Genomic DNA, 12,028 nt, shown 5'->3' with positions numbered 1-12,028 from the left:
ACCGACCTCGAAGTTTTTCTGATTTTGGATTTGTAAAGACGGGGTTAGCGCGTCATATGTACAAACCCCGTATACCAAAAATAAGGCACTCCATTAGCCCCAGTTTGGGGCAGGGTTCGATCATTGCAGTTGGATCCGAGTGCAATGGTCGAACTCTGCACTGAGGCGTGCTGGCGTGGACCCGCAACGTCCTCAGACGTGCTTGCCGGGCCCGCATCGCCCTGAGATTGCTTGCCGGGACCGCATCGCCGTAAGACGATACTTCCCGGCACCGCGCTCTCAGCCGTGCTGCCCGTCACCGCATCTCCCTGACTTTGAGATAGACCCGTGACCAGCACATGGTATGGAGCAGAACAGAAATTTCTGCTGTGGCTGGTAATCTTTCAGCACCTGTATTTCCCACCTCAATGAGTAACACTGGTGTTTTAAAACAAAAAACCATTTATTTATAAATGCACCTCTCAAATCTTCAAGCTTTCTACAGTATCCCACCGGAAATATCTTTCTCGTATGAATTGTTTAAAAATATAGCGCTTCTTCCATGAATATTTCAAATTTCCTCTTGAAATTACATAGGTTGGTTGGTTTTGGACTGGTGAAGCTTGAGGTTCGAAGCGACGCCGCCTTGGCGTTAACGGTTGGTGGCGCCGTCTAGTAGCGGAAAGACAGTATATTCTTGGAAGTAGTTAGCAGTAATTGTTCTTGAGCATAGTCCAATAGATTGTAGTTGTAGGCAATCCCTTAATTTATTGATGTTTTTTTTTTTTTTTGTTTGGCTGACTTCCTAGGGGAAATCAACCAAAGAAAGAAAGTGCCTGTCGAGTGTCTTAAAATATCGCGCTGTCGTCGATACAGTGGGGACAGGGCTCCCACACCAGATTATTTATATTGCAGATTTGGATTTTTTTTAATTGTAATCTGGGTTGATCAGAATAATATTTTATTATCTGGGTTTTTTCGATAATTTTTAATTTTATGTTAAAAGTTATTTTTATTTCTTGTAAATTGAATAAAATTTAATACATTTAAAACCCCTTAACGTTCGTTTTTTTTTCAAATTTCGCTCAGAAAAACATATTTTTTTGTTTAATAAATATTTATGTGGAAGTAAAACCAAATTCGATATTAGGAAAAATTAAAACGTAAAAATTGCCGCGAAAAAATCTCCCCAAAATGCGTTTTTATAGTAAAACTACTAAAAAAATAACAGATGACTTAAAATAAATGCTTTTAGTTAGAGTATCCTTGAAGGTATATTTTATATTTGTTTTTTCCTTTCGTCTTACACAAACTGCAACGCGACACCTGTAGTCTAGTGTTTAAAATTGTTTGACCTTAAGAACAGCCGTTGGTCAACGCTCGCGGGACATTTACATAAAAGTCTCATCGAAAGTCGGGGTTCTAGCAAGATTTGTACTAGTTATTACAAATACTCAAATATAACACGAGATTTTCGGTCATTTGTACTATTTATATAGAAGAAGGACCGGAAAAACGGCCCCAATCAATAACTTCTAATTGATATAGAATTACGAAATTTGCTGAGGTCGAAGACAACGACCATTAAAGGGTAAATTAATTTTACCCGAGTAAAATCCGTGCATAAAAAGTGAATTAATCATTATTTAATATTTGCCCGAGTCTGACTCGGATACGGGCCTTGTGTCCTTTTCACCTCACCCGAGTCTGACTCGGGCACAGGTGAAAATTGTAATAACAGTTTACAATTTTGTTAATTGTGTATTCTAACAATATTAATCATAATTTGTAATATTTCAAGTGCTTATACAAAATACTACAAATGTAAAAGGATTTCAAAGTTTTAGCAGGGTTCATCGTTTTTGTTCGTGTTACTAACATGTTATATGCTCAGCCTATTGAGCAGGCGAAAGGCCGTCTAAACTGCACAGTCTTTCGTTATCTTTCATAAGATTATTTCATTATCCAATTGAATTACAGTATAGAGTCGTTAATCCGAACCCCGGTAATCCGAATCGTCGGTTATCCGAACGATTTTCAGTCGGACTGTGTCGTGCTGAATCGAACGTTTTTGATACTAGATTTACTTCTAAAATATAATTTTCATGTTTTTATATTCTTCAATATATTTACTTTGTACAAAATAAAGAAATAATTTTTAACGATACAATAGCCTCGATTATTATTATAAAAATTTTCGTTAGACTTACAATCGACGAAAATTCAACACGAAGCGACACGCAACGGAGAAAAATTTGAACATCGGACAGGTTAATATATTTATTCGTACATAATCGGTAATCGGAACAAATCACTAATCTGAACAACCCCAGTTCCCAATTGATTCGGATTAACGACTCTCTACTGTATTGCATTATTGCATATTCCAGTTGAATTTTTCTTATTGAATATATTCAAGCAATCTTGTATGGCTGTTGGCATGGAGTAGATATAAATGGAGTGGACAGTGTGGGCAAAATGATATTCAAATGCTGCGAGCGATCTTCATGGTTGAGGTGTACACGCCAACCAATCAACGCATCGCTTATTGCGACGAGTTAGATGTTTTTTGCACACCAACCAATCAATGCATCGCACATTAAAGTTAATTGTCACCGCAGCCTCTATGGTCACTCCGGTGCAGTGGATAAGTTTTAAAGCATAAAGAGTATAGGTCAGGAGTGGCCAACATACAGCTGGCGTAATGGGTTTATGCAGCTCGCGATTAATTTTTCAATATTAGCTATTTAACTTCCAATAATTAGTCGAATGGATGATTCGCGATACTTCTTCATTTAAAAAAAAAAATTCCATTGTAGAGATTTGCAACTTTTGTATTCGTCTGTTATAAATTTACACTATTTGAAGAACGAAAGACCCCCACACTCACTGATACCTGCCATTCCGCCATGTCACTCTGTTTATGCTGACGTGTGACGCACAGCGCCGCCTGCCTGTCGACCTTTTGTTTTTTACTTGTATGTTTCTTCGCATTGTAAAATGACATTGCGCATGCGTCAGGAACTTCTGTTCGAACACACCTGACCTTTCGCCCGAGTCAGCGTGATTGTATTTAACGTGATTTAATTTTAATACAATATACATTTGTTGCTGTAACTTTGAGGTCCAAATTGTGCTATGCACGCGCACCCTTGAGTTCGAGGAACTAACGGTACGTTTTAAATTAATTTTTGTGGTATCTGTTAGTGTGTGTTATATTACTTGAAATGTTGTATATTGTTTTATTAGTTGACTGAAGAGGGGCGAAATGCCCGAAACGAGTGAAATAAAATCTCGTCTCAACTAATAGAAGTGGAAAAGTGCCAAGTGTTTAATAAATAACACGGTCTTGTGTTTGATGCTCAACATATAAGAAAACACGGTTTCAAGAACACCTAAATTATAAAAATTTTTGTCATAGAAACGGCAAATTCCATCGAGAAAGAGAAAATTCACACGTACAGCTTAACAAAATGGATACTACGCACATCGACAGGACGCAAGGTGAGATTAATAAAATAATTATCGATATAAACTACTTAAAAACACATCTAAGGGAAAAGAGAACACTTAAAACACTTTCCCTTCCTAAGTCCATCGCTAAAGCAATCCCGACAAGGGATAGGAACTATTTTAATTTGAAAATACTAAGATCGGCCATAAAGTATAAATATATAAAGCTTAGAGAATTAAAGCGCAATTTTAAAAAATCAAACGACAAAAATTCGAAATACTCAAACAAAAGAATCGACCCGATTATAAATTTAAGCGATTACGAAGCCAATAAACATGAGAAATTAGTAAAACGATTTCAGTATCCGCCCAACATGGAGATTAGCGCATGGAAAGAATCTCTAGTAAAAAACAAATCACAGGTTAAAATTCCTGAGGACATCCTTGAAACAATTCGTGCAGGCCTGGACTTTAGTGGCCCCAATAGATGGGAAGTTCTTGATATTATACCAGACTTAGATCGAGTATGTAACAACCTTCCTGAGCCAGAATCGCAACTTATTAAATCAAGTCTTAGTAGCAAAATTAAGAAATACATAACAAAAGAAAAAAGCAAAACTGTTATAAAAGACAAAAATTATTATAAATATAAAAATAACATTAGCAAAGTACAAACATTCCTGGTTGATAATGGACTAGAGATAATTAAAGCAGATAAATCGAAACAAGTTATTATTGTATATGCTGATTGGGTAAAAAATAAGAAATGTGAATTAGTCGAAGGTAAACAGTTTAGGCAACTCCCGATAGACCCAAAAGATATTATATATAAAGAGCTAAAAAGTAGAGTCACAAGATTACATAAAATGAATAAATTAACAAAAGCTGAAAAAGAATTTATCCTAAACGATCAGAATGATCGCACACCAAAAATTAATATTCAACTTAAGACTCACAAAGATGGCGAACAGGTTCGACCCATAGTGGACTTCAAATATTCAACGTTATATAATCTTGAAAAATTTCTAAAGCAAGAACTTAAGTCTTACCAAAATTCTAATTTTGCCATATCTAATACTGATGAGCTTTTAACAGATCTAAAAGATATGAAGATAGAAAGCACTTTTAAAATGGCTAGTTTAGACATAATTGAAATGTATCCCTCCATAACATGGGACATAATTGAAGAAAAATTAAAAAAACTTAACATAACACCAGAGATCACCCAACTAATAGAGTTTTCGTACATGAGTAATTACTTTGAAATAGAAGGTAATTATTACACCCAAAATGAAGGTATTAGTATGGGATCAGTTATAGGACCTAAACTTGCTGAATTAGTAATGATTGATATAGATGAAATAATTAATAAAATTCAAGGTATAAAATTTTACAAGCGATATGTTGACGATATTCTGATTATGTACAATACTTCTGAAATTACAATCAACCAGATAGAAGTCCTTATAAATAATTTAAATAAACGAATTCAGTTTAAAACAGAAGAAGAAGACAGTATTAATAATAGCATTAACTACTTGGACGTTAGGATTACAAGGAATAGAAATAGTATCGAATTTGAACCTTTTAAAAAGCCTTGCACTATCAGTACGACTATCAAATATAACTCTAATATACCTTTATATATCAAATATAACGTCTTTGCAATGGAATATGAAAAAATTAAAAATAGAACCAGTAAGTTAAGTAATATGTCTAAATATATAAAAGAATTAAAAAATAAATTTGTATTAAATGGATACCCAAACTATATAATTACAAAATGGGAAAAAGAAATAAATGATAAAACAAATAGAAACGACAAACAAAGAATAGAAAAACAAGGCTCAGGAATAAGATATATTAGTTTTCCATATGTAAAAGGATTATATGAAGAAATTAATAAAGAATTAAGAAAGGTAGACATAAAACTCGCACCTAAATATGAGAAACTTAAATCCCGGCTAAAAAATAAAAAGAGTATACAGCAAACTAGAACAGAAGCGAAAGAAACAAAGAATGTCGTTTACGAAATTCCGTGTACTTGTAAGAATAATAGTATTTATATTGGAGAAACGAAACGTAAGTTAAATATCAGATTAAAGGAACATGTCGCCGACTTAAGATACAATCGAGTAAACTCTGTTTTTCATGATCATTGCCTACTTAATAATTGTAATATAGATCAAGATGGTACAAAAATTTTATATAAAGAAAAATACGCTTATAATAGAAAATTTAAAGAGAGCGTGGCCATCATAAAGTCCAGTAATTCTATAAATAAAAATTTAAGCATAAATATAAACAAGAATTGGTTAAGAATATTATAATCATATAAAAAATAAGCAACAGATCCAGCCTAACTTGGCTACTTTTGGCTATACAGTTAATTATGTAAATTCAGATCGTCATAACCAGCAGAATATGCAAATGGTCAACAAACAACTGCGTAATAATGAGCCAGTACTAGACGAAAAGTGAGTTTTTTAGTTAACACCAGGTCCAAACGTTTATTGCATTATGTCAAGATAAAACAACAATGAAGAAAAGAAAAAAGTTAGTAAAAAGAAGATTAAAGATCTATTGCGTTCGATTTTAAAAAAGTAAGATACCGAATATGTTTAATATACCGATATGTATAAAATAAGCCTGTATGTTTATATATTTTAAAAGAAATTTTACAATTTAATTAGCCGTACGTAGAACATTTACATTTGTTGCTGTAACTTTGAGGTCCAAATTGTGCTATGCACGCGCACCCTTGAGTTCGAAGAACTAACGGTACGTTTTAAATTAATTTTTGTGGTATCTGTTAGTGTGTGTTATATTACTTGAAATGTTGTATATTGTTTTATTAGTTGACTGAAGAGGGGCGAAATGCCCGAAACGAGTGAAATAAAATCTCGTCTCAACTAATAGAAGTGGAAAAGTGCCAAGTGTTTAATAAATAACACGGTCTTGTGTTTGATGCTCAACATATAAGAAAACACGGTTTCAAGAACACCTAAATTTAATTTTAATATTTCGTTCGGCCCGTGAAAAAATTTTTCTTTCCAATTCGGCCCGGGGGCAAAAACTGTAGGCCTCCCCTGGTATAGGAACTGTACACTCCACGTATCCATGTATATTTACTCCATGGTTGGTTACTGATGAAAGAAAATATCAACTGGAAGAGGAAAATAATTTTGTGTAGTCTTCTAAGCAAGTAATCAATTATTATAATACTAGCAGATAGGCCCGGCGTTGCTCGGGCAAAAGTAATGATAGCGAAGATTAAGATTATTACGTTATAGTTACAGAAGAAAAAGAGTAATTTCATCAACAAACTAAATATTTTTAATAAAAGGTCGAATTTGAAAATCGAATATTGTAATATTGTTCGATTTTCACGACGTGTTCTGATTATATCGTTCGATTTTCATCGAATGTTCTAAAGAAGAAAAGTCGAGAAAAACCGAATTAATCAGTTTAAATTTGAAAATCGAATATGTTCTAACATATTACTTTTTTTTTTTCCCCTCCAGCGCTCGTAAATCTTGCACGTCGCCTTCTCTTGTTCTCCATTGTTACTTAACACTTCTATTGATACTTAACACTTCCATCAACAATGGAAGTGTTAAGCCTTAATCCTGTCCCTCTCCCCGTGGGGAGAAATTTCGAAAAATCCCTTCTTAGTGTGCGTTTTTGTGACGTACCGTAACTATGTACCAAATTTCAACTTTCTACTCTTAACCGTTTGGGCTCTTAACATTTCCATTGTTACGTAACACTTCCATTATTACTTCATACTTCCATTGTTGCTTCACACTTCCATCAACAAGTAACAATGGAAGTGTGGTAGTTAAGTAACAATGGAAGTGTTAAGACTTAATCCTGTCCCTCTCCCCCGTGGGGAGGAATTTCGAAAAATTCCTTCTTAGTGTGCGTTCTCGTGATGTACCCTAACTGTGTACCAACTTTCAACTCCTAACCGTTTGGGCTCTGCGCTGATTATTATTATTATTAACTCGTCTCGATTATATATATATAGATTACAAATCTCACACAGCAGAAAACTTCACAATAATTAATAAATACTGTATTAATAATAATTTAATTAATATAAATGTTTTTGAAAAATAATTCATTGATGAATATTTCTTGATTCTTGTGATAAATATATTTTTTAAATTAAATTAATAATTCTAAAAATTATAATTTCAGAAATAAACGAGTTAAAAATTACTCTCTTCTATCCGACTTCGAGAAATTTAACACAGAGATGGATCACAATCAAAATTCAATATTTATTTCTTACTATATTTTCCAAATGCATTTCGCCTGCTGGCCTCATCAGTGGATACAATGCTGTACTGTACATTATTATTACTTTTATACTCAATCACAGTATCCCAGCATGCATCTACGCACATGCCAACATTTAAATTAATTGTATTTACATGACTTACCGACGCAGTAGTGTTCGATAATACGTCTTTTTACAATATTTGTCGTTTTATACAATATTTTAATATTAATATTACTTCTATCAATTATACAATTTGTAATATTGCAATGTTGATGCCATGGAGACTCACCTCGTTTAAGTCTAATTGCTGCTTCATGTTCTTTTAATCGTGTTTCTAGTTTCCTTCTGGTTCCTTCTAATAATTTAATATTCTATTAAAATATTTTATTAATTCCATAATTCACACAGACACAACATCACTGTACACGAAGATATACATCGTTTAACCTTTACTCGAAATCTCGCACTCACGCGCTTACACGTCAAGCCCCACGTTCTCTGTAATTCGACACAATGAAACAACCCGAACACTCGCTTCCCACAAATCCATCCTCTGGGTCCTCGTCCCGGGAAGTGGAAACGCCAATTTTAATGCCCGTAGAGCGAAAAGGTTGACCGAGTGATCAAGGTGAAAGCCTACCGCTCTAGAAAACCTGGAATCGAACCGGACAGATTGAAAAATCCCCAGGAATTTTTTGGAGGAATGATCCGTCCGGATATGTCGGGTCTCGTCTTTCACCATCCGGCCGCCCCATTGTGAACCTGGCCGAACGCATAATGGGCTTGCTAAAAGAGGTCCTCTTAGTGCCAATAGGACGGAGAGTTTTAAAAATATGGGGCAGAAAAGAATCAAAAACAAACATAAATACAGTAATATTGTAAAAAAACAGCGGATTTTAATCCAGAAATTATTTAACCGAATTGACATATTTTTCTTCATAATAGCTTATCTTAAGGTAGGTTTGTTCTTCCACGGCATCTTCTACCATCAACAGCGTAATACGTTTGTAAATTTTCTAAAAATTAATTTTTCGAGCTGCTTTCGAATTTACATAAGCCACTACTTCCCTCCACAAAAGTATGAGGTAGTCCTATCGTCCGATCATACGATAGGAGACACAACGCTAATTAAAAATAATTATTTAGTGTTATTAAACATCCTACAAATACTTTTAAACAGTTTAATTTGTTTATTTACCTTCGCTGGTAACCCTCGATGTTAAATGTATCCACCATTCTTTTAATAAATTTCCCGTGAGTCAATCCGCGACGTTCACTGAGTCACGTGATGTTGTGAACGAGCGCCGCAACGTCTTTTACTTGGACATAGAACGTCAAACGTGTACTTCTGCTTGCCGTACAAGTTTAACGTTTGTACTTGCGCCTCAACCTTTCTATTGTTTCCTTTTATTCATGCGCGAACTTCTACGGCAAGTCGGGTAAAGGTAGTTTTTTTTTTTTTTTTTTTTTTTTTTTTTTTTTAACTCTTTCCGCCCTGTGGGCACTAAGAGGGCCTCTTTTAGTAGGCCCATTATGGGTTCGGCCAGGCCCACAATGGGGCGACCGGGTGGTGAGGGACGGGGCCCGACATATCCGAACGGACCACTCCCCGAAAAATTCCTGGGGATTATTCGACCCGTTCGGATTCGATCCCGGGTCCCCCAGAGCGGTAGGCTGCCACCTTTACCGCTCGGCCATCCGGCCGTCTGGGTAAAGGTAGTTACTACTTCGTCTTATGGGTGCGACTATGCAGACGCGAATTACATAGCGAGCGATATAGTTCTCGCAAAAAAAAAAAAAAAAAAAAAAAAAAAACAGGCACCAAGCGAGAAGCGAGAAATCTCGCTGGCGTGAGCGAATTTCTGGTTCTCGCACATATCTGACAGGGTTTGTTATTTATCACGCCTCGCATCTTCTCGCCACATATTCTCGCTCGCTCGCGTCTGCAAAGTCGTACTCTTAGGTTTAGAACCCATTTTAGAAGTTATTTAATTAAAAAAACTTACTTGAATAAAAATATTTTAAATTCGGTCGAACGAAAAACACTATTCGATTCAACAGACGATAACATTTTAGGAAACCGATCTACAGATAAATATGTATAAAAACCTGGAATTCCAACATCCATATATTTTTGTTTCAGCAAATTATCACATTGGATTTCAATTAATTCCATTTGTAAGTTTTCATCAACAGTTTCAATTCGATAAAAACGAGGTTCGATGAGTTTACAAATGACACCTATACGGTACTTTTGAACTGCGGATACGGCAGTTTCACTGTATATACAGTATTCGCGTTTTTCATGAACTATAGAGGGCGCTGCATTTTTACAAAATGGCTATTTTATCTGGGTCGCTTGTAACTAGTAATGTAAAATTAATCATATATTACTGTCCGATATAATGATATATGCTGCTTGTAGCTGTTTATCGAAAAATTTTACAATAGGAGAACAACGGAAACTAGCGGGACACGTCATTGGGTGCGTTCTTTTATTCCTCCGCGTAACTCCGCGCGAGCGAAATCCGTTTAAAAATTCCTGCGGAACGCGTTCCTAAATTCCGGTGGGAGCGCGCGCCGTCGAACGTCAACAAACGGCCGCTTGTAGCAGTAGTTTACGGTGGAAAGCTACATGGCGTCCTCCATGGCTCGGATAGTTTCGTTTCGGGGTCCATTATGTGGTTTTATGAATAAAAATTTAGAAGTTGTGAAAGCGCAAGTTAGCATGCGGTGATGTAAGTGTCTTTTCGAATTTTTTTCGAATGTAGCTGGCATTCTAATTTTTTTCGTGGCTATTTTGAATGCTGTTTCAACAAATAATCCATTTTATGATTAAAGTTTACAATTGGGACCCTGATTTTGTCTTTAAAAGCTCATATTTTTGAATTATAGATTCCTCCATCACAATACTATTGATAGTGCGGGCGCCGCCATCTTTCTTTCTTTCACCGTCGTTCCTAAATGCCTACAAACAGCAGCGCACTCCCGTAGTAGCGGAGACGCAGAACGACCGCTATTAAAGAACGCACCCATTATGTGGTATCGAAAACAAGTGAGCGAGATCGTTCTTATACATATTTGTGCCTTTTGTGTTAAAAAACATCAGCTTTGACATCTGTCCTATCAGGTCTGGATTTACAAGTAAAAAGCTATGTAAATTGTTGCTTAGGGCTTCGACTTTCAAGGAGCCTCAAATATTTGTACAAAAGAAAAAAAAACAAACAAAAAAAAAACAAAGCAAATTAGAGTCGAATTTTGTAATAAATATTTTTTTACAAACCAACAAAATATACTTTACTTTTTATTCTGTGTAGTATTTCGTTAAATTTTTTTCTAAGAATTAACATAAGGTCTTAAAAAATTGATAAAACCAATTTTAAAAAGATTTTTAATGGAATGGGTATAAAAATTTAATTAAATTCAGTTATACAACAGAAGACTAGTAAAACCTCACATCTTCCAATAACCGTATTGAATCAGAGAGGTAGTCTGATTTAATTCTTTTCTTTTTATGATAGACTTCTAAAATGGTAAGGGGACTTGCAGAGTTCAGCTTAGGGCTTCGAAATGCTTAAATCCGACCCTGTGTCCCACACAAAATTACTGGCATTTTAAACTTTAAGAAAATATCTTTTAAAATTGACAGCATAACTTGTTCATGTAAAGTTGGACAATCGGGAAACCGCCAATTCTTAACAGTCTAATCCACTCTTTCAGAATTCGGAGAAGCTCATAAATATAACCAACCGATTTCCGAATAATCATCTGTTTTTCATGTGGGAATAGACGAAAACTTATATTAGGCTCCCGTAAGTCTTTGAAATTGCAACTTGGAACGCGACAGAAAGCTTTGCTCTTTCTATTGCTATTCATCTTTACTGCTGATAATGCACAAGAATTAATCAAACGACCCAGATAGAATAGTTTTGTTTTTAAACACCAGAGGGAAAGCATCCGGTGAAAAATGCGAATATAATAGTGTATTATTGACATATAGGCAAAGTCCTCCTTGAAAATTTGGAAATGGACAGAAATTGGATTAGAAAGTACGCAACATCTGCATCCCCCTGAATCCGCCCGATATCAAAATTATCAAACGAAGGAAACACTTCGATTGATAATTTTGATATGGATCAATTTATAATTCAAATGCATTTTTAATATTGGTGAGCTAAAATTTAAGGTTTTCCTTTTTCTTCTTCTAAAAAAAAAAAAAAAAAAAAAAAAAAAACCCGAATCAGGAAAAAGACATCATGGATTGATAATTTACTTCACCGTTTGGTGGTGCTGGTATCGCTTTTAGTA

General features: G+C 35.0%; 1 protein-coding gene across 1 annotated transcript; it reads left to right on the top strand.

Annotated features, from left to right (window-relative positions):
- Positions 1–3,806: 3,806 nt before the first annotated feature.
- LOC136972648 (uncharacterized protein MAL8P1.12-like) lies at positions 3,807–5,762 on the top strand. Its single transcript, XM_067267249.1, has one exon. It carries the CDS (start codon positions 3,807–3,809, stop codon positions 5,760–5,762), a length of 1,956 nt encoding a protein of 651 aa, XP_067123350.1.
- The last annotated feature ends 6,266 nt before the right edge of the window (positions 5,763–12,028 follow it).

Source organism: Centruroides vittatus, unplaced genomic scaffold (assembly GCF_030686945.1).
Source record: "Centruroides vittatus isolate TY-2023 unplaced genomic scaffold, ASM3068694v2 contig_299, whole genome shotgun sequence".
Classification (NCBI taxonomy): Eukaryota; Metazoa; Arthropoda; class Arachnida; order Scorpiones; family Buthidae; genus Centruroides; species Centruroides vittatus.
This window is presented reverse-complemented; position numbering and strand designations above follow the sequence as displayed.